Source organism: Nicotiana sylvestris, chromosome 3 (assembly GCF_000393655.2).
Source record: "Nicotiana sylvestris chromosome 3, ASM39365v2, whole genome shotgun sequence".
In the NCBI taxonomy this organism is placed as follows: Eukaryota; Viridiplantae; Streptophyta; class Magnoliopsida; order Solanales; family Solanaceae; genus Nicotiana; species Nicotiana sylvestris.
In genome coordinates this window covers 130,796,022-130,819,724 of record NC_091059.1, presented here as the reverse complement: position 1 = coordinate 130,819,724, position 23,703 = coordinate 130,796,022, and the positions used below count along the sequence as shown (strand labels likewise).

General features: G+C 34.9%; 3 protein-coding genes across 3 annotated transcripts; 1 reads left to right on the top strand and 2 right to left on the bottom strand.

The window, feature by feature from the left end:
* Positions 1–495: 495 nt before the first annotated feature.
* Positions 496–2,160, bottom strand: LOC104230816 (uncharacterized). Its single transcript, XM_070169832.1, has 6 exons — positions 1,894–2,160; positions 1,585–1,788; positions 1,378–1,470; positions 1,196–1,297; positions 700–1,092; positions 496–612 (listed from the first exon to the last, which is right to left on the bottom strand). The coding sequence occupies exons 1-6, from the start codon at positions 2,158–2,160 to the stop codon at positions 496–498; spliced, it is 1,176 nt and encodes a 391-aa protein (XP_070025933.1).
* A 2,027-nt stretch (positions 2,161–4,187) lies between these two features.
* LOC138888034 (uncharacterized) lies at positions 4,188–6,778 on the bottom strand. The gene is made up of 5 exons (XM_070169831.1): positions 6,590–6,778; positions 5,388–5,794; positions 4,985–5,299; positions 4,784–4,889; positions 4,188–4,694 (listed from the first exon to the last, which is right to left on the bottom strand). Exons 1-5 carry the CDS (start codon positions 6,776–6,778, stop codon positions 4,188–4,190), a joined length of 1,524 nt encoding a protein of 507 aa, XP_070025932.1.
* Positions 6,779–14,482: 7,704 nt separating this feature from the next.
* Positions 14,483–15,550, top strand: LOC104230626 (dehydration-responsive element-binding protein 1D-like). Its single transcript, XM_009783485.2, has one exon. The coding sequence runs from the start codon at positions 14,606–14,608 to the stop codon at positions 15,263–15,265; it is 660 nt and encodes a 219-aa protein (XP_009781787.1). The 5' UTR covers positions 14,483–14,605; the 3' UTR covers positions 15,266–15,550.
* Positions 15,551–23,703: the final 8,153 nt, after the last annotated feature.

Genomic DNA, 23,703 nt, shown 5'->3' with positions numbered 1-23,703 from the left:
CAGTTCGAAACAGAGAAAAGGTAAAAAGCACACCTGAAGAAAAAGGTTTTGCTGTAGATAGCACTGAACCAGGCATGTTCTTATCGGAATTGTTAGCTTCACAGTAACATAGCAATCCAATAAAGCATTTATATTCTAAGATTCCTGATTTCTAGCTAGTATTTATTTTATTTGTCGTAGGCTCCAAGAATTAACATATTTGATTTCTTGAATTAACATAGTTATCACTATCACTATAAGTAGAGTAAATTGAATAGATCCAAACAAACAGGCAGCCAAGGTGCAGATTGCAGCAAAGGTTATTGTTATATTGGAAACAGTCCAATTCCAAAATAACAACAACACAGGTAACAAACAAGTGATTGACATGCAGAAGAACACAGATCTTTGGGCTACAGAATTTTCTCAATGTACTAAACATGGAGATTAATCTCCTAGGCATATTGAACAGGTGAAATCTGCAGAAGTTTGATCAAACAATAGAAAAATTAAATATTAGCTTGCCAAAGGATAAAGATGAGTAGTACCATAAGACGTTGAAGTATTTTCAGCAACATTAGGTATCCTTAATCTTTGTGGTACTCGTTCATGGCGACTATTGGCAGCAGGGACCTAATAAATATTAGCACACCAGATAGCAATACTTTTATAAAATTAAAACTTCATTAATAATGTACATAACTTATAAAATTGAGTTACCTGTTCAATTGAGATGTCATTGATATTTTGAGGCAGAGATTCATTGGAAGCATATTTCTGCATCAATTGTCGCATTTCGAGTAATTCTGATTGCATCTTCTCCTGATTTTGTTTCATCAGATTCATTTCTTCATTATGTTTATCCTTTAACTCGGTTATCTCTTGTGTTAACCTTTGGACAGCTTCATTAGACGAATCCTCTCCGATAATATTTTCTAAGGAAGATTTACTACCCCATAGACCAGAAGGAGTTGGACCAAGTCCTAAACCACGAACATATCCACTTTTGTCATTTTCGAACACCTGAGAATACACATCGCCTTCCCAAGCAACACCGCGAGGAGGTTGGTCAGTAGAGCTCTCACTATTGTTCGTCCTTTCATTTATCATTTCCTGGACATAAAATACATAAATCCAATTTGAAATTCATTTATTCACTTTTATGTTTTTTCCTAACTAATTCCCAATTAAGAAAATAAAAGAAAAAAAATCTTACAATTGCCTTGACAGAATCATCATCCAGTGGTCTACCATCCTTACGTTTTGTATGAGTTAATATGAAAACTTGTGCTCGTGTAGGCTCTATCCTATTTACAGCCTAATACGATAAAATTGATGTAAGATATACGTCGGAAAAAAAAATTAAAGCATTATAGTTAGTAATTTGAACAAGTTTACCTGCTCATCCATCAAGGTAGCAATACTTTTGGATCCTCCTGTGTGAGGCATCTTTTGATTGGCCCTATTATTTCTATTTGCTTGGAAACGCCTCTGTCGTTGAAATATTAAAATGATATCTTATAAATTATACATAAAAATTGAGCATCACTCAAATTAAAACACTGAAAATAATCAACTTGAGGTGTTTTAAAAATTTGTTAATACCTTAGCTTTATCTGAAAGCCAATAAGCGACAAGACCACTCCATTGATCCCTCGGTATGCGACTTGGTCTATTTTTCAGCAAAAGGTCTTTAGTCTTATATTTTCGCAAATACTCACCTTTTAACTCACACTTGTAATCTTTCCATTTCTTTCCTAGTGACTTTAGGACATAAGCTTCTCCTCGTCTTGGGATAGAGAACTTCTTCTAAAAAATAAAGAAAAAAATATCATGTATAAAAGATTGAACCCATTCATATAATAATAATAAAAAAAACAAATAAATAAATAAATAATAATAACTACTCCATACCCTCACAAAATCCACCAATTTCTTCTTTTTCTCCTTGTCAAAATTTCTCCAATCATCTACATGTAACGGTGTTAGTTCTGGAGTTCTCGCAATGATTCCTAGAAAGCTAGCAAGCTTTCGACCTTTTTCCCCAATAGCTTGGTTACGATTATTAAACGGCACATCAACTACCTTCCCCGAAGGAAGTTTCCAAATATTTTTTAGTAAAGTAGGCCCACGAACCTTTCTTGGCTCCAAATTACCTAGAATAGAAGATTCAAAGGTCATCAAATGGCAAAAACTTATATGGTTAAATATGTTTAATAACACTATAATTATCTAATAGTTATATGATTGTTTGATGACACCATCTACTAGTGCTGCAAAAATTCTAGAAACTAATCCTGGCTCAAAGACTGCTGTTAATCGAATAGATGAAGCTGGAGGCTTGGCTGCTGCTGAACAAATCTCAAATGGTCAGTTACAAGAAGGTAATGGGTCAATAAACTATGACAACTCACCAGGTGCAAAGGCTATAATTTTAACCATCCAAGCACATAGCTCCTGTGGGGATCCTGAAGTAAAGGCAACAGTTGGTGGTGATAATATGGTGTCCAAACAACTAGTTCTAAGGTCCAGTAATGAACAAGAAGAGCATGGCAATGCTGATTTGGATAAAAATATAGGAGTTCGACGAATTCATTCAAAGAACAATTTGGGAGCTGAACTTATAACCATCCAAGCACATAGCTCCAATGCACCAGTTTTACATTTTTCCAATCTTAAGGTAGAACAAATTATTAAGAACGCTCAGAATGAGATGATGATGGAGGCTGCTATGGTTAAACAACCATTGGTAACATTAAATACTTCCGTACATGATATCCCCTCTCAATCAGTAGAGTCTTTTGGTGAGTTTGAAGGGGAATCTGGACAGCTCATGATTTCAACTGGAAATAACAACGAAATTATACGAGCAAACGTGAGGGACATGGTTGCTAAATCAAAATTGTGGAAAGAACAACGGGAGGAGGATGATGAAGAGGACTGGGGCTGGGTGATGCATCTTGACAGTAACCTGGGATTTTATCGGAAGCTTCAAAACAGATGGTGGAAAAGCTAGTAAATGGATACCTTACTGAAATTGCAAAAGATCCTAATCTCCCTTTGTTAGCATTTGTTGGTCTAGCAGATATGGTATCCAATTTTCCTCGACCCGGTCAAGCAACTAATGTCAAGATGCAATGTTACAATTTCACATACACTCAGAGAAGACACCCTCTTACTTGGTTGCAAGTTGCACTATATAACTAGCTCGATATCACAATAGAAATTACAAAAAATCACAGTTGCTAATTACACTATATAAACTAGTTAGATTAACCATTGTATTCACACAATTAAGATTTGAAAATGATTCCAGAGAAAAGTGCTACCTGATTCATCATCACTTCGTTGAACTTCAGTACCACCAGCAGAACTATTCAAATCACAAGATTGATCATCATGTGTCTGGTCTTCAGAAGAGTTTTGATTATCCATCAACTGCTCAATATAAGGCTGGGTTGCAGAATGGTTTTGAACATCCATCAAATGCTCAATATAAGGTCGCACATCTTCATCGTCGTCTTGTTCAATTACCAGTCGGTTGCGACCTCTAGTTCGCATAGTTCCTTCTCCAAAATGAAAAAAAATTATCTTGCTGCATTACGCTATATTAGTACTAGATTGACTCCAACAAATCAACAGGCCACTAGCAAAACATGAGGAAGCATCATCCAAATCTCAATATGTGAAAAATATCAACAACTCAAGTAATGCAAACAAAGCCTTGCGAAAAATATTGTTCTAGAGATAAGAGTTATTTATGCACTAGGAAAATAATTATCAAGTGATAGTACCACCTTATAATACCACATTTAAATGGATACAATAAGAAAAATATAGGTAGAAGAAAGCATAATAAATTCGCTCAAACATCCAATATTCAAATTTCTAAAGCAAAAAAATAACACCCTTAGAGTTTATTATATAACACTTGCAACAAAAATATTCTATAAGTACCACCTACCTTATTCAGAATCACAATCATTTTCTATGTTATTTTCTCCCTCAATATTAGCTTCACCATCATTTGGAGAAGGTTGAAAATCTACGTTTGTATCAATTATTATCCCATCGACACCACTTCTTACCCAATCATTATACTCATCTTCTAAAACACAAGAATTTTCTAAAAGAGTCAAGTCAGTGGCATCACTTTGCGTTGATGACTCAAACTGCACACTATTTTCCTCTCCCATATTAAAAATGTCTCAAGGTTTAATTAACCTAGGGACAAACCATTCATGGTCTTGAGGATCTTGCACAAATATTACTTGTTGAGCTTGTTCTGCAAAAATAAAGGGCTCATGACGTTGTCGATCGCCAAAGTCTGTCAGGTGTGTGAAATTCACAAGTGTGAAACCCAAGTCATCTTCCTTAATTCCTCTACCTTTGGTTACATCAACCCAATCACACTTAAATAAGATGATCTTAAATTTCTCATAGTAGTTTAACTCCACAATATCATTCAATCTGCCATAATATGTGATATTTGCAGATTTTAGAGCATTATCACTTGTACTTGCATAACTTTCAGTCTTGGAAACGACCATAACACCACTATTTTGTGTCACATTGAACTTTTCACTTTGTTTTGTTCGGAATCGATATCCATTATTAACATCGAACGCACTGAATCTTTTTGCAATGTAGCTCGGTCCTTGTGCTAGGACTTTAACATCATTTAAGATATTAGACGTGGCTTCCAACTCCTTTACCTAACCAAATAAAAGATGCAACTATAAATGTGGATATTTGTACAAGGATAATAATTTAACATAAACAATGACTTAGTCCTACTACTTACTTGCTCCTTGAACCACTCATGAAATGTATCGAAATGCACACGATCAATTTGATGTTGTGTCAAACGACGCTTACGATGTGCTCTTTTGATTTCAGCAATATGTTCCCTATACATGTAACTCGCATATATCAATTTTGTTATGAAATATATATACATATACATATATATATATATATATTAAATAATAGATATAACACTTACTTTTTATAATTCTCAACGACTTCTGATTCACAATTGAAAAGCACATGTCGATGTGCTTGCAACCATGTTTTGTCATCCAACTCAAATACATCTACTATACCGTACGACTCCCCAACAGTAGGAAAAAGAGATTCTTCTTTATTAGTCTCATGCTCAATTTCATCACTCCATTTTCTTGAATAATAAGACCTTGAATCTCCACCCTCTAAATATCGTGAGCAGAATGCCATACACTCATTTGCTATGTATGCTTCTACTATTGAACCTTCAGGACATGCACGATTACGAACATATGATTTTAAAGTACCCAAATACCTATGGAACAAAGTAATGTTATTAGTTTGATATTAGAGTATTTAACAACTAAAGACATATAACAAAGATTCAGTGATATTCTACATACCTCTCAATTGGATACATCCAACGATAATGTATTGTTCCCGCATGTTTAGCCTCAGTTGCCAAGTGAATAACCAAGTGTATCATAACAGTAAAGAATCCTGGGAGGAAGAGTTTCTCCATAGTAGACAATGTTTCTGGGATTTTTTCTTCAAGTAGGTTTAACTCTTCTACTTTTAGCTCTTTGCTACACAAAACACGAAAGAATGTGCATAGTTCAATTAAAATTGAACTTACTCTTTTATCTACTGATCTCCGCAAGGCAAGAGGAAGAAGTTCTTTCATTATAACATGACAATCATGAGTTTTTAGCCCAGATAACTTTCGTTTGCGAACGCAACGTGAAATATTAGACGCATAGCCATCTGGAAACTTGGCATTTTGTAGTACTTCATAAAATAACTCCTTTTCCTGCCGAGACATTGTAAAAAATGTAGCAGGAAGATATGCTCTCCCACTAGCTCTATATTGAGGCCATAAGCTTGGTCTTATTTTCATCTCCTTCAAGTCCAATCGAGCTTCGAAATTGTCTTTAGATTTTTTACCAAGATTCAATAGTGTATAAATTAAGTTATCGCACACATTCTTTTCAATGTGCATCACATCAAGATTATGGCGCACCAAGTTAAATTTCCAATAAGGAAGATCGAAAAAAATACTTCTCTTTTTTCATGTGTTTTTCATCACCCCACTTACCCCTTCACTTGACTGGTCTAGAGTAAATTTTATATCTTTAACTTGATTTAGCACTACTGACCCAGATACTGGAGAAGGTGCAGGTCTTGTTTCTTTAGTCCCATCAAATGATTTCGCATCATTCCGATATTTGTGTCCCGACTTCAAGAAGCGTCGATGCCCCATGTAACAAAACTTTCTACCATGTTTCAGCCTTCTATATTGAGTGTTTATGTTACAAGAAGGGCATGCAAACCGATCATAAGTGCACCATCTAGAGAGAGTACCATATGCAGGAAAGTCATTTATAGTCCACATGAGAGCTGCTCGCATTTTAAATATCTCCTTAGTAGAGGCATCGTATGTTTCTACCCCAACATCCCATAATTCATTTAACTCTTCTATTAGAGGTTGTAAAAATACATCGATATTATTGCCAGGCGCTTTGGGTCCAGGAATAAGTAAGGACAGAATGAAGAACTCTTATTTCATGCACATCCATAGAGGAAGATTATATGACATTAAAATCACTGGCCATGTACTATGAACAGTTTGCATTGTGCCAAATGGATTGAACCCATCAGAAGCTAGTCCTAGGCGCACATTGCGAGGGTCTCCAGCAAATTCGGGATATCTACTATCAAATTTTTTCCAAGCTTCAGAATCTGCAGGATGTCGTAGAACTCCATCTTTGTTGTTCTCTTCATGATGCCAACACATTGCTTTAGAAGTTTCCGAAGACATAAACAGTCTTTGTAGCCTTGGTTTTAAAGGAAAATACCTTAGGACCTTGGCTGGGATTTTTCTAGCATCATTTTTCCATCTAGACGCTCCACAAACATTTCATTTATTAACATTCTTATTAGTAAACTCTTTCCTAAAAAGCATGCAATCATTGGGACAAGCATGAATTTTCTCATACTTTAAGCCCAAGTCTTCAACTATCTTTTTGGTCTCATAGAAAGAAGGAGGCAAATTTTCTCCTTCAGGCAGCGCATCCTTCAATAGTCCAAGAAAAGCATTAAACGATTCATTTGACCATTTGAACATGCATTTTGTACGGTACAGATGCATCAAAAAGGACATTTTGTTAAATTTCTTACATCCTGGATATAGTTCTTCATTTGCCTCCTTCATGAGCCGTTCAAACTTATCCACCTCTGGATGCGATTGATTTCCAGATGGATGAGCAGTATTCTCTTGTAAGTTATGCTCTACGCCACCTAATTCACTAACGTCGGTATCCATGAACTGTGTAACACCTGCAAATGCATCATGTATCATTCCTCTCATATCATTACCCCTTTGAGTTGACTGACTGCGATTATTTGCTTCAGCATTGTTTGATCCCTTTAGAGATTCACCATGACAAAACCAAGTATCATAGGATGGTATAATACCATTAACCACAAGATGATCATATGTTGTAGCCCGATTTACTTGATGGATAAGCACACACTCCGTACAAGGACATGCAATTTTTTCTCCATCTTGTTTTTTAGAAAAGGCATGATTTAAAAAATCCTCTACTCCATCCAAATATTCTTTACTAACTCTTTCACAATACATCTATATTTTATTTGTAGGATTGTCCATGACGTTCAAGATAGTCTTTTCTTTTCTATAATTACTGAAAGAGCTAAAAATGCGTTAGTAAAAAGGTGGAATTAATGAAAAATATAGCTAAAATAAAATAACCATCCTATTAGCAGGTAATTCCATGGCTCAGAAATATCATTTTAACAATTAAAACTATTAAACGAAAATTTATTTAATCATAAAGTTCATCTCAGGCAGAAGTCTTCTGTATTACTTAAGGACATACACATAGGCAGAACATAGTCATCTAAAAGGTGTAGAGTCTTAACCACAAAAGACTATTCAACTGCTATCTAGATGTAGTTTACATGAACGTGAATGAAGGAATATTGGGTAGTGAATAAGACTAGGGAATTGAAAAAAAAGGCAAAAACTTCACTGAGGTTATCAATGTTTAGTGTTTACAGGTACTACATATTGACAAGGTAAAGGAATTAAACCTAGAAATTTGAATTTCTCTTCAAACAGTAAAACTGCAAGCATGCAATGTTAACAAGGAATATGATCCCACCTGCTTGGGAAATTCCAGAAAATGGTGTAAAATAAACAAAAAGGAGAAGTTTCTTCTTAGTTTTTAGTGGAATAATCAGCACGATTGAACATCTTTTTACAATGCCAATACCAAGAATAGTTGGAAAACTTATTATCTCCCGTAGGCATTTGCATCTCTATCATGAAAATGTAGTTGAAAAGCTTATACATGGCATATTCTACTCAAGAATGATAGGGAAAACAGATATACAAAATGTAAACAGCTCCTTCAGATCACTTATTCCATGTTTATATAATGTAGAAAGTTACATCAATTTCACCTTTAACAACTTGTTGACAATAGTTCGTGCAACAAGTGCTCATCAAGCTTTCTTACCAAGATAAAAGTGATACAAGAAGCTTGACACCAGGATAAAGAATGGGGATGCATATTTTAGTATATCTATAAGGAACCTCTTAACCACCCTTCTGTATTCTTCTTCCCTCCTACCCGTTATTCTCTGACGAAGGGGAACCTTTTGAACAGTGAAAAGGACGATGAAAAACAAAAACAGGAAAGATAACCACCCACTTTTTGTTCGAAACTAGAAACCAACAATCTGAGTATACTGTGAATAAACTTCTGATGCAGCCTCGTAGTTTTCTTTAAATAACTTTAACAGTGATATGCATCGACTACGGAGGATTTGAAACAGATATGCATCGACGACAATGAAATTTTTTGAACAATGACAAGAATAACAGAAAATATACAAAGGAACAAATGCATCGACGACAATGAAAATATAAAGATTTGACACCATAATGCATCGACGACAATGAAAATTACACACAACATCTCGACTAGTGGTAGATTCAATGCATCGACGACACTTAGAAATTTCTGAATAATCACATGAATAGCAGAAAATAGAGGAAAAAATCAGAAAAACAGTCACGGAACAGAGGAGGAATAAACCCAATCATCCCACCTCAATTTAACAGCAGTCGGATATCATAAACAACGGGCATATGCAGAAAAAATTGAACTTTCGCAAATCTCAAATCCCAACAGTTGAAGGCACAAATTCGTACCTGGTAAGCAGATTGCTTTGCCAATAAATACAAGAAATTGAAGGAGAAGAATGAGTCTGAAACAATCTTCAAACCTACACGAAAATAGAAGTGAGAAACGGATATAACAGAGAATACTAACAACGACGATAGAGCATAATCGAGCAGCACAATCCAAAACTCAACTATTAATTGCATTGGCTGAGTAAACAGAGAAAATACCTCAGAAAGAATTGTAGTTATCTGGGCAAAAGGCTGGCCGACGACCTATATATAAGTGCGATTTTGACAACAAATCGTCTCGTCCGTCTCCAGTTCAATGAAGGAATATGTTTTCTGATTCAAGTCGATGAAGGAATCATATTTCCTAATTTTCTGATTCAAGTCGATGAAGGAATCATAGGAGGAATAGGTTTCCGCTGAATTACTGATTGGAGGGAATCTTCGATTTTGTCCTAAAAATATGGAGGGAAAGATTAATAATTTGGGGGAGGGAAATTTAAAAAAAAAAACTTGTTGCACTGAAAGTTTGGGCATAAAATTAAAGGTTATTTTTAATTTTTAATGGCAATTAATTTTTATTGCCGATAAAGGGTTATTTTTTAGTGGGTAATGGTCATATGCCGCTAATATTTAAGCTTAAAGAATTTATTAGCGGCAATTGCCTTATTGCCGCCAAAGGCCTTTTTGTAGTAGTGAATTTCTGCTAAACCAACTTAGATTTAAACCAGCATTATTAAGATAAATCATCATAATTTATATTCTGGAACTGTGCTCTAATAATTTAAGCAAGCAATCTTGCAAAAACCAAACTGCAAGTTGATAATAAATGCACATGTGACCATAGAATAGATGAATCTATTAAAATCATATAATAGTAAACGGTCAACATGGCAGGTGATTGAGCCCATATATTTATCACCTTTTATTTATTCCAGATATCAAGGGATACAATCCCAACCTTAACTGGTATATCATGAGAATAAGCAGCACAAGAAAATTCTTGAAGAATCTTCTATTCTTCAATATATGCCAATGTAATTCTCAATTAATTTTTTCGCATCATAATTGAATCGGGATGGTCAACCAGTTATGCTAACTAATATTTATTTCAGTAAACCTCTAGTTTACTTATGGCATATGATTCAAGCATCATGCTTATATTTGTGTAGTACAAATAGAAATAAAATCGGATAACCTTTTATATTTATCCGGTATGATTATAGAGAAGATATCCAATCTTCCTTTTATTTATTGTCTCAATATGACAACCACTTTGACTTATACATTTGAAACTCAAAAAGTTTCTTTTGAGACTTTACAATATCAATATCATGAATAATTTTATTCATCCCGGTAGTAACAAATTAGTTTTTTCGGAGCTCTTAACAACTTTTGTACTACAAGATCTTTTATCATACCATTCATATGGTAAATGTCTCCTTCACAGAGAAACTTATATCATAATAAATTGTCATGGTCAGAATCATCATAAGCAAAATCATTTATTGCTTTAATTTTGCCTTTAATAACTTTTATAAGGCATGGCAAAATAACATTTGGCATATCACATGTATGCGACCAATGACATATTCATGTAACCACATTGTAATATTCATTATCTTTATTTCTCTCAGACCTCCCTTAGAGGTGAGTTGTGGTATTTATCCAACTATGCATAAGCACATTCTTATGCATAATTTTTATCACATATATATATTTCAACATTTACTTTTAGGAATGAGCCTGCATTTACAATGCTTATCACAAGTCACATTCTCTTCAAGGAATGGATCATAATCAGCGATGTACTTCATACCAATTTGATGGTAAACATTGCCTTCACATTTTGAAGGACTATTTTGAGAATCTTTGTTGTTCTCCTTTTATAATCATTGTGATGATTATTATTATTTGGAACGCTCAAGTTCATTGTTCAACCACTTGTTCTCATTTAGACTTATTATGCACTGCTATCACATTCACTTCAAGAATGGAGCTAATCAAGTGGGACAATCTTCATGCCTTTTCATAAAAAATATATTATTTTTCTTTAGTCATTATTATATCATCAATATGGTACATTGGGGCTCAAACCCAATGTCTTACCAATATAAAGGCATGTTAGGCCATAATAAATTTGGGCCCAAACCCAACTCTTATCATTATGGAGCATCAGGACTTGATCCCGATGTCACCCTCAATTAATGACATAATAGGCTAAACAATATTGAGATTCATTCTCAAGCCTTAATTTCAATCACATGCCAATAAAGTTGTACACAACTAATTTGCAACTTAACAAATCAAATTTGTTTTCTTAAATAAGTGTACAAATCTCAAATAAGCGTAAAGCTTTATCAATTATTTGTAGCATCTATATGAAATATAACCATTTGTAGTCAAAATATTTCTTCTAAATTCTATTAGAGTTTAAATGGATCATAAAATCATTGTCATAATATTTATTGAGCCTCTCTAAAAAATATTATTATTATTGGGGTATACCCTACCTATTGGATTTGATTTAACGCCATGACTTTCCTTCACTCAATTCAACCAAGCAATTAGTGAATAAATTTATCAAAAGTACATTATATAGGTAACAACATCTATATAGTACTAATACATAAATTCAGCATTTATATTACCTGAAAAGTGACATTATAGGTAACAACTTACCAGTTGTAGTTTATGCATCATTCATATAAAATACTTGAAAATGGTAAGTCGGTAACAAGCATCAAGTAGATCATGGATACTCAAAAATACCTCTTCTAGTAGTCATACTAATCACTGTTTGCTTTCAAATGATACAACCATAAATTATGAAGTATACTTTCTCAGTAGCTGATTTGTTTTCCAAATTTCAAAGAAGTAATTAATCAACCTAGATAAAGATATGAAGTATTTCTTATTTTCTTCAAGATGATTTATGCTTCTAATCAGTATGACATTTTTTTAATTTTATTCTCCTTTTTTTTTACTATATGCAAGTGCAAAAATCCAAAAGGAAAAAATATTCATCCAAGTAAAAGAAAATATTAAAAGCGGTAGGACATATTTAAGATAGTTAACACACAAATATGAATAAGACAACTTACATAACATATCCTTGGTTACCATGACATGCCTCATATCAACAATTAACTGCTACTATGATTTTCACATATAAAATTTCGAAAATTTTATTCCATTCATGTGATATGAAAGATGTAATATTAGTATGTGCTTATGCAATACAGGTATGGTATGAAGTTGTGTGCATACGAGACATTAGAGAAATGACAAATATAAGATAATCATACCTTCTTATATTTCATTACTTACCATATGTAGTTTCTCTTTACATCTAACCACGAGATGATATGTATGTCTGCTAATTGCAATCTTTTCGGTTGTAGGAAAATTTTTGTAGATGTACATACAATTGGTTAGAGACTCGTGCTGATAACGTGTTATGAAATAAAACCAATTTAGTAAAACATGAACAAGAAATAAAAGCAATTAAATAAAACATGAACAAGAAATAGGATAGAGAGAAGGAAGAGATTTGCTTCTTCAATTGTGTGTATTTTTCTATCTATTACAAAAAATTTATATAGACATAAAAAGTGAAGAAAATATGTCATGAAATATGTCATTGAACATACAAAATATGTCATTAAACATTTGAGATGAAGATCATGGAAGAAGAGTAGACATCCACCGTAATATGATATTTATCGTAACAGCCCAAACCAATTATTGGAACTAGATAATTTTCTTTCAGATTCCTTTTTTCAAAAACTGATAGAGTAAAAAAATTTAAGTTTTTCTTTTTTTTTTTAAATAAAAAAGTCTATGTACTCAGTTTCTAGGTTAGTGCTCTAGTACCTATCCTAGCTAATCTACCAGAAGAAAATCCTGGACCTGGAAATGTGCCACGTGGTCCACACGTTACCGTGGTGAACTGAAAAGCTTTCTTTGATTTCTTGCAAAGGGCGGGCAGTTGGATATGGGTATTAACTGTCAAAACCGTGTGTGTTAGATACAAGTGAGTGTAGTATCAGTTAGACTGAAGTGGCTTTCAATTGTTTGAAAGGTCATTTTTCTAACTTATCCCTTCAAAAACAGATTTGCACTTGGTCTTCAAGAGGAAACTCGAAAGGCAACTCATTCTTTAGCTTTCCCCATTCTTCTCGAATAATTTGCTAGAAAAAAAATATCGCCTATAAATTACTACTATAATTTATGACGCTTTTCACTTTTTGAGATTAAAACTTCTTATCTAATTGAACATAGGATTTAGCGAATTAAAAATAACTTAAAAAGTAATATAAGTCACAATAACTAATTATTTAAAATATTTCAAAAATATATAAAAAATTACAACTTGTTTGACACTCCAATTTGGAATAACGTCACATAAATGATACACATCCTTTTTCATCTATTAGACTATTGCTAAGTAGTCTTCGACAAATATTCATTTGTATGATAGCACTAATTATTTTTGGAATGGAAAAACAACTTTAAAGTGAAAATTTGCTAAAGAAGTATATTTTTTTTTAAAGAAACACACTCTCCCATAAAAAATGAGTCATATATACAGGGAGAAAAGTAAGCAGCCTAATCAGAATTGACACAATAATTAACTAATACGCATTAGTAGTATATATCCTCTAAAAGATCAAGTTGGCATAAAAATTATTGAAAAAGATTCTAACAAATGGATTCACTAAGATAAGTATTATTTACAGTATTAGCCTTCGGAAATGCTTACGTAGCCTAATTAGCAAGAAGATTAGTTGTATTCAGTAGCCATATATGGTTGCTGACCTTTGACAGCTACCGGCAAATTGGTGGTTCCCCAAAGATTCACTAGTAAATAAAATTGGTGGTACAAAATAGATGCAACATGAATTAAATATACTTATTTTAATTGTTTCAAATGATGACAAAGATTGGTCAGTCGTAGCCAAAGTGTAGTCCCAGTACTCTAGATAAGATAGGAGTATATTCCAAAAAGGGAGGAAGGAAGAAAGAGAGCAGAAAGTAGAAAGTAGAAAGTAGAAAGAGTAACAAGTTGCCGCATCCGCAGAATCCACGCGAGTTATACACACATTAGACTAACTAGAATTCCAGTTGTCCCATAAAACAGCTGCCAGCTGCGCTAATTAATTAGACAATTTTTAATACCCTTTTCAAAATACCAGCCTGTCTCCTTATCACCCTTCAACTCCGTGTGTGTTATATTTCGCGTCATCAAACCTTTTTAGCTTCAATGCTCTTCACTTATCATAATCTTACTTCCACTATATATATAGAGAGAGAGTAGCCACTTTTTCACATTGACCAGAAAGCAAAAAACCTCAAACTGAAACAACATCCAATACACTTTTCAATCACTGATCAAGAATAATGGATATCTTTAGAAGTTATTATTCGGACCCACTTGCTGAATATTCCTCAATTTCTGACAGTAGTAGCAGCTCCTGTAATAGAGCTAACCATTCTGATGAGGAAGTGATGTTAGCTTCGAATAACCCCAAGAAGCGAGCAGGGAGAAAGAAGTTTAGAGAAACTCGACACCCAGTATACAGGGGAGTGAGGAAGAGGAATTCAGACAAGTGGGTTTGTGAACTCAGAGAACCAAACAAGAAATCAAGAATATGGCTGGGCACTTTCCCTTCTGCAGAAATGGCGGCTAGAGCTCATGACGTGGCGGCTATTGCATTAAGGGGCCATTCTGCTTGCTTGAACTTTGCTGACTCTGCTTGGAAGTTGCCTATTCCAGCTTCAACCGACGCCAAGGATATTCAGAAAGCGGCGGCGGAGGCCGCGGAGGCATTCCGGTCATCGGAGGCCGAAAACATGCCGGAATACTCAGGAGAAGATACGAAGGAAGTGAACAGTACTCCTGAAAATATGTTTTATATGGATGAGGAGGCGCTATTCTTCATGCCTGGATTACTAGTGAATATGGCAGAAGGACTAATGTTACCTCCACCTCAGTGTTCACAAATTGGAGATCATATGGAAGCTGATGTTGACATGCCTTTGTGGAGTTATTCTATCTAAGTATAACTCTGGTTATCACTTAGTATTGGGTGATATTCCCTATAAGTACAGTTACTTCAATTAAGATTTCGGAGGTTTTGGTAAATTTCGTACTCATGAATATTTGGAGGGTACGGATGTATATAGGCGTTGTGAATTTAGTATGATGTACTAGTAGTACTCCTATGTTCTAGTAGTAGTTCTGGCTAAATGCAAAACATTGGCCTAGGCAGAAAAAAACATTAGCTTTGTGAATTTCAAGCCATCGTATTTGAATGAAATACGCACAAGTTAACTTAGCAGCTATATCATGTCTCAGAATGCTCAGCATACTTTGCCTTGCACACGATTTAGAATTAGTTAACTTAGACTAATATTCTAGGATGTAAAACATTTTCCCATTTTCATATCAACAAAGTACAACTTCTAGCTTCTTCTTTTTTGCAGTTTTTAAATATCTAAAATTTAATTTATTAACTCAATCTAGGCGAATATTATGCAACATATTGAAGTTAATTTGTTGCTCCCATTTTTGTTATAGAAAATCGAGTTGACACTTTTTAGTGTTCATGTTGAGTACGCACACAGATAATTCTTATGGAAATTAAGCCATTTGAAGGACTGACAATAAAATAAATCTTTGTTTGGAGTTCATGTAGGCCTACACAACTACCAAATAGTTGGATCTATATTGGCAAGACTGAACCATTAAGTAAAAAGCGATAAAACAACGAAACCTGTGAATGCAAAAACCAATCATCAAAGGCGTTTAAGAAATGAGTAATCGGCAGAATTCATTGGAGAGGGCCATGTGTCTAAGTTAGTACTACAATAGATTCCTAGTCCAGTAGAAGAAAAATCGAAGGGGGAACCACAATACAAGATCCTGAAGCTGGAAATGTTGCGCGTGGTCCACGCGTTTCAGTGGGAGCAAAGTTTGATTTATTTCATTTCTTGCAAAGGGCGGGCAGTTACAAATGATATTAACTGTCAAAACCGTGTGTTGGTACTAGTGAGTAAGTGTAGTATCAGTCAAAATATCATATTGAAAGCTCAGTTTTTAACATTTGAAGTCTCTATAAGACAAGGGGTGCCGGTTGGGGCGGCTAAGATGTTCCAAGAATCTGAATGTCTATAGGCTTTTATTATAGCTTCCCACGTCCTCCTTGCTTTTGACCTTCAGATTCTCCCAACATCTTAATCTTTTCTTCTACGGCGATGATATGTCCCTATACTATTAATAATTTTTTTTAAAATATCCTTCGTTATACTATTTATTTATTTAAGTCCCTACAGTTATACTATCACACAAATAAATCCCTAATTTTAACGGATTGCTACGTGGCAGCTCAGGAATAAAAAGACAGACCCTCTGTTTTAATAGCAGGATCCAATTAAAACCAACTCCTAATAATTTTTTACCCATGCATTATCCGACCCAATTTATCTATGTACATATCCTTAGTATTTGTTAGTTGACCATCTACCCCTCCTTCTCTCTAGGAAGAAGGTGAATAGTAATTCCGTCACTATTCACCGGGCCATAACTCCGGCATCCGGCAAGGTAATATCACAAGATTGGTCTTAAAAGAACTCCCTTCTCTTAGAGAACAATTCCCAACTGGTTTCATCCTCAAATTCATAACCTATTTTTCTAGATCTTAAATTCTATTTCGCGATTTACTGTAGCAAGCAGAATTTTCCAGATTTTGTTGTTATTTTCAGTTCTTCACGTCAAATATGGTGACGTTTTAAGCAACAATGGATGTTGTCGTCTCTCCCCAGCCTTTGGTTGTGGGAGAGCCACCAATAAAACCCATATATGCTCAGCAAATCGCAACAAAAATAGACCTCATACCTCGCACAACTCCAAAACTCAAACCAGTCCAGTTCATCCATGAAGAGCCAACTGTAATGTTTTCCTTAGAAGAACGACAACAATTTGCTGTGGAGGAAGGCTTGCATCAATCAGTAGTGATGAAAGTATCTCCAGGAGCACCAGAACTCAATGAGCAACGAGATTTACTGCCCAAACACTTAGGTGTTAAAGGTTGATGTATCATCGATTTACTCGCACCAAGACAATTACTACTAAGGTTTGATCATTATGATGATTATGTAAGTGTTTTAGCTCGCTCTGTTAATTATCTGCTGTATAAGGGTGTTCAGCTTCAATATCGTGTATTTACATGGACGATTGGTTATAACCCAAAGGAGGAAACAACAAAAAGTAGTGGTTTGGATATCGTTGCCGAATCTGTCACCAGATTTGTTTGCGATGCCTTCATTGTTGTCTATAGCATCTGTTGTAGGAAAACCAATTGCCATTGATAAGGCAACACAAACTAAGTCCAGACCTAGCACTTCTAGGGTGAAGGTGATATTAGACTTGCTTGACAAACATCCTAATCGCGTAAGGTTGCAAAGTGTGGATACAATTTCTGGAAAAGTACTGGAGGTTTTTCAAGAAATCGTTTACGATAATTTACCACTGTATTGTAATTGTTGTAAGCATCAAGGCCATGATGAAACTACGTGTCGAAGACTTCAGAAAAAAATCGTGATGAGGATGCTCAGATTGATGAAGAGCAGCCTCGTCAAGAACAAATTGGTGGTGCGAAATACAATGGAGATTTGCGTCAGTTTTTGAATGAGAGGAGGGCCTTAAATGATGGTGATCGAACTGCTGGAGATCACATTAACCATACAGATGCTACAAAGGTGTTAAGAGATCCTCAAAGGGCTCATGAACACGCTGAAAATTTGATCAAGATAGCACATGTAACAGCTGTATCTACTGCTGCTTTGGTTCCTGTTGATACAGCTCTTGCTAACGCTTCTCATCATGAAGCTGTAGCAGGGCAGAGTAATTTATGACCAGTCTCAAAGGATGCTATTAGCGATCGAAATAGCATGGGGAAGGATAATGTTGACAAAGGTGCTGGTGAGAATGAGGAGAAATTACTCAGCTTGGCAAGCATGGCTAATGGTACTGTTGGTGAGGGAAGTAGGGCACGTGAAGGTATTGTAGAGCAGCATGATCTGGTTACTGCAACAGGTATGATGGCTACTACTGCTTCGAAAACAATTGGGGATCGAGCTGTAGCACTTTTTGAACCAGCTGAGAAATCAACAGTTGTAGGTGCACAATTTGCTACAACGACCAAGTTTGAGTCAGTTGTGCAAGCAGTTAGTTTTGAGGCTGCTGGAGATATTGAATTAGGCGTTGAAGGTTTTGGGAAATCTCCTAATGACCAAAGAAAATTCAAGGATAAATAGGTTACTAAAGTAACCTCTCATCATAGTAATGCTAACAGGAATGGACAGGAACTTGAGAAAGGAGATGGTGTAACTGGAATTCGTGGCAAACGAGATACTGGTGAAGTTGGTGGAACATCTGCTAACAACAACTCTACTAATATGTTAGAAGCAGGATCTCAACGTGGGCAACAATCACCTGCTAAGGGCTGGGCTGTAGTGCATCGATCACCTAGCAGAAAAGAATATTCAAATCATAAAAATCTGGAGGCAGCAACAGAGTTTAAGGTTTCTAACTCTTTTGACGCCTTGGTTTGTGCACATGAACATGTTAAGCAAGATCTTCAGCATAAGGAGCTAAATGTAGATTTAAAAATTATGCAACAGAGGTCTCTAGCCAGTACAAAAAATCAGCAGAATTCTGGTTTTCCTTTGGACATTGTGCCAGTTGCGAGGGAGCTAAAGAGCAATCATGCACATAGCTCCAGTGCTCCGGCCTTGCAGTTCTCCAATCCACAGGTGGAAAAAATAATCAAACATGCACATAACAAGATGATGCTAAATACTAATATGGTTAAACAACCATATGTTACATTGAACACTTCCGTCTTTGAAGTACCATCACAATCGTTGGACTCTTGTGGCGAACATGGTGGTGATCAGGGACAGGTGGTGTTGTCCACAGAAAACAACAATGAGTTAACTAAAGAAAATGTGAGGGCAATGGCAATTAAATCTAAGATATGGGATGATCAACCTAAGTATGATGATGAAGAAGATTTGGGTGTTGATTTTGCGGAGGATTCTTCTGATGAAAGTGAGAGGTGTAGTGGAGATGATGAGATGTTATTAGTAGGATCACCATCCTTTCCTAATATTGGAATTTCTTCTAAGTTAGGATCAGGAAATAAGCTTGATCCTAAAGCTCCTGATTTTATCCCTAAGTCTAGGCAGCAACAAAAGACAAATGGAACAAGGTTACAAGAATTTACAGCAGCTAATCCGCCTGGGCAACAACAGACCATGTCGAGCAGTACAACTGGTACTCTTCCAGTAATAAATCAAACTGGACAATAGCAGCAACAGTTGAATGCAACAGTTGAGCAGCAAATTCAATTTGCGCAAGAACTTCAACAAATTGTTACAACCACTCCAACTATATCTTTGGAGGATAGAAAGCTTCTGGACGCATTGGTAATTTCTAAGCCTCTTAATTTGTTAAATCCATCTCAAGTTTGCTGCACTGGACAACCGAGCAAGGTTAGAAATAATGTGCAAAGGGTTCAACAACATCAAGACAAGACAGTCATAACAAAGGCACAAGATGCAAATGTACTGATGACTCAAAACACTACCCAAAACTTGCCAAATACAGTAAACTTTGGAAGGGACATTTATGAAGAAGGAGAGGAAGATGAAATGTTGCAAGAATGTCGTGCACATGCAGTAAAACAAGTTGATTTATCACCAATGCATAGTGGCAAAGGTAAGAAGACTCATGCAAGGAAAAATAGTTGGGACGACAAGGTTAGTGATTTTTTAAATGTTAGGCGACCTCCAATGAGAGTTGCCAAACAAAAGCAGGCTTCCCCAACTACATCAACGAGGTCCAACCGTTCAAAAAAGAAATAATGATTTTTGAATACATTTTGAATACGGGTGAGGAAAACAACAAAGAATTACAAATTGAAGATTTTATAAGTTTGAAAAAGAAGGGACAAGATTTTAATTCCTACTACATTCTATTTTATCATTATATAAGTATTATCATTTGTAATATCATCACAGAGTATGTTATAAACTCTGTGATGATCATTGAATATTTGGTATTTTTCAGTTCTTATTTTTAACATGCTTGTTAGTAGGTGAGGCCTTTTCTTTGCCTCAATAAGATTAGTAAGGTAAGGTTTAGCCCGGTTAGTATTGCCTTGGTCCTATGCCTTTGGAAAAATATCCACACGGCTATGAGATTATATGCCCTCGTGAGACTTTGCCGGCAGCTACACCATGAATCCTCTACATGAGGTTGCCATCATAAGGCAATGTGAGGCGCAGAGGAGTGATTATATAGCCAAGACATATAGGTAACAATACCGGTGCTATTGTCCCCCTTATTTATACTTTTCCTAATTGTTGTATTTTTCTTTTCTTTTATTAAAAAAAAACCCTTCTATTTAAAAAAAACATTTGGTTTCTAAATTTATCATGCAACAATGATCACGCCTAACTATGCCTTATAAAAAAGACTAAGCGGTCGTTGCAAATATAATCCGGTTTACAAATCCGGAGTCGAATCCCACAGAGAACTAAGGCTTAGCTACAATTGTTCAAACACAAGTTCAAACAATTTCCTAATTATAAAGATTATAATATTTATTTTTATTTAATCAACTAACAAATACTAGAAAGCAATAAAACTATCAATTAACAAGGATAAGGATTGGAGACAAGATTAAGGAGGTCTAGAATTATGATTTTCCTTATTGTTGGAATCCTTTCCACTACGTAATCTATAAATTTGCCTAAGTCTTCTCTGCCGATCATGAGCACTCTAACTGTCGTAACTCTCTCCCGAGTAATTACCACAATTTACTAGACATATTCTCCCGAATTACGCTAGCTGGCATAAGTACAGCTCACTCGGATCGCACCAAAGTTTCTTTATTCCTAATCCCACTTTTAAACCCACCGTATTGATCCTCATATACATTAGGAGTGATGTTGTTCAACAACTACCTAAATATGCACTCTCTCCCGAGTAATACATACTAAATAGGCACATTCAATTGAGAGCTCTTCAACCATTCACAATAATAATATAGTTGAACAAATAGAGAAAATACTATGGCAAATCTATATTAACGTAACAAGAAAATCATCCTTCAATAGATTCCATCAAAACCCTAGATAACAAATTAGTTATTCATAATAGTATGCATAACTACAATACTAGAATTCATAACCAATATTGGAAATAGGAAGAAGGAAGTAAAAAATTTGTAGAAGATTTCTCCGGCTTGCTCCTAGTGTGTTCTTGCCTTCTTAGGTAGAATCCCCGGTCTCCTTAGCCTCCTTAGGTCTAAATTATGTTCAAAGTATGTCAAATGTGCTCAAAATACCATTTTTTCATGTATATATACCAAGTAGGGTCGGGCCCAAATAATTGTACTTTCTCCTACGCTAAAAAGGACACTTTTCAAGGTCAGGATGTCTGCGGCCGCGGATTCGACTGCGGACTTGATTGCAGATTTTGCATAGTGTTCTGTCCGCGGCCGCGGACCTGACCGTGGACCGTTTGGAATTTAGAAAAATGTAAAACATGAAAGTTGTAGCCCTTTGAATTAGCTTTCCAACCATATATTGTGAAGCCCAAATGGAGTTTTAAGCGAAAAATTATATGGATTTTACTAGACAGTGCGCAATATGCCTACTCGATTCTTTGTTCGTTCTTAACTATCATCCGTTGATCCCCAAACACGATCCTAGCTTAATTCCTTGGGCTTTTACTCAGACTTCAATGCTCCAAATCACTTGAATTCATTCCATAATATCTGCATAGCGATCTTCAATTTTAAGCTCAACAAATATTGCCCCTTCAGATTTGAATCTGTCAACAAATTTATAATTCCAAAGCAAATGGGTTTTCAAATTTGTTTAAAAATTATATCCGAAAATTGTGAAGAATCGTGAAGTTATGCTTTCTGATCTTTCTTTCTTATTTTTATGAAATTTTTTGGAAACCTTGATTGAAAAACTGTGGAATCTCACAACCCTAATTGCTAACCATGAGAGATTATTTTTTCACTTTTGTTGGATTGGGAAATAAATGAAGAAATTTCCTTTTCTTTGAAAAATAAGGAAAATAAAGATGTTTTAGAGCATGGAATTACTTCTTTTTCCTGATTGTTGAATCGATCAAGTGGTGAAACATGGAGTTTAATAGTAAAAGTTGGTATGAAGAAGATGAAAATACCAGTATTAGGCCAATTTGTCGTGAACTGTGCACTGAATTTGATGCACATGGGTCGGGTAATGGGCAAAAAAATTGGGGTAGGTTTTAATTGGATCGGGCTATTGAAACAGAGGGTGGGTCCTTTTGTTCCTGAGCTGCCACGTGGCATTCCGTTAAAATTAAGGGTATATTTGTGTGATAGTATAACGGTAGGGATTTAAACGACCAAATAGTATAACAAAGAATATTTTTAAACAATTGTTAATACTAGAGGGACATATCAGGCCCTTTACCGTTTCTTCTATTATTACAATACAATTTACATCTATTATTTTTCTACAAACTTAGCTTAGATTAATACTAAATATTTGTTATATCAATATTATCGTATTCAAGTACTCGTTTATACTCGATTTATATCACATCAAACATCTTGATTTGAACTAAGACATGTATGATGACACGCAAGAGCCCAATCAGTGGAGGAGCCAGATTTTTTGTTAAGTAGTGTTAAAATATATAAAAGTAAACATATCAGAAAATTAAGGGGAGTCAATATATAGTAACTCTCTCTCTCTCTCTCTATAAATATATATATACACACAAACATTTTTATCTACTTACACAATGTATTTTTCCCGAAGGATGTCGAATGACACCCCTTCCTATAAGGTGGCTTCACCACTGAGCCCAATAGACATGGTGTTCATAGCTAGAGAATCGAACACGCACCGCTTATGAATTACCTAAAACTCTACAAAGTTATTCCCTCTGTTTCAATTTATGTTTTTATTAATTCGTTCAAAAAAATGATATATATATTTTTATATTTGAAAATAATTTAACTTTAAATTTTTTATTTTATTCATGTATCCTTAATGGGAATCTATTAGACCATACAAATTGAAAAGCCCACAAAAGCTTTTACCCACTATCGGATCAAACTATGTCAACTGATGCAGAGGGAGCGTTTGTTAAGATGTACTAGGTACCTTTTTTTCATCTATTACTATTGCAATATTCAATGAACTTTCATTTATGTAATAGCATACGTTATTTTGGAATAGACAAACAATTAAAAAAATTGAATTAGTCCGTAAAGTACATGGTCTGAAAAGTATAGACTATTAGAATTAGTCAAATTAATTGCAAACCGAACTTCGCCATTGAACATGAAGTAATTAAATAATGAAATATTGGTTTGAATATGTATTTCAAGTGAAATATTGGTTCATACTCACAATTTTTT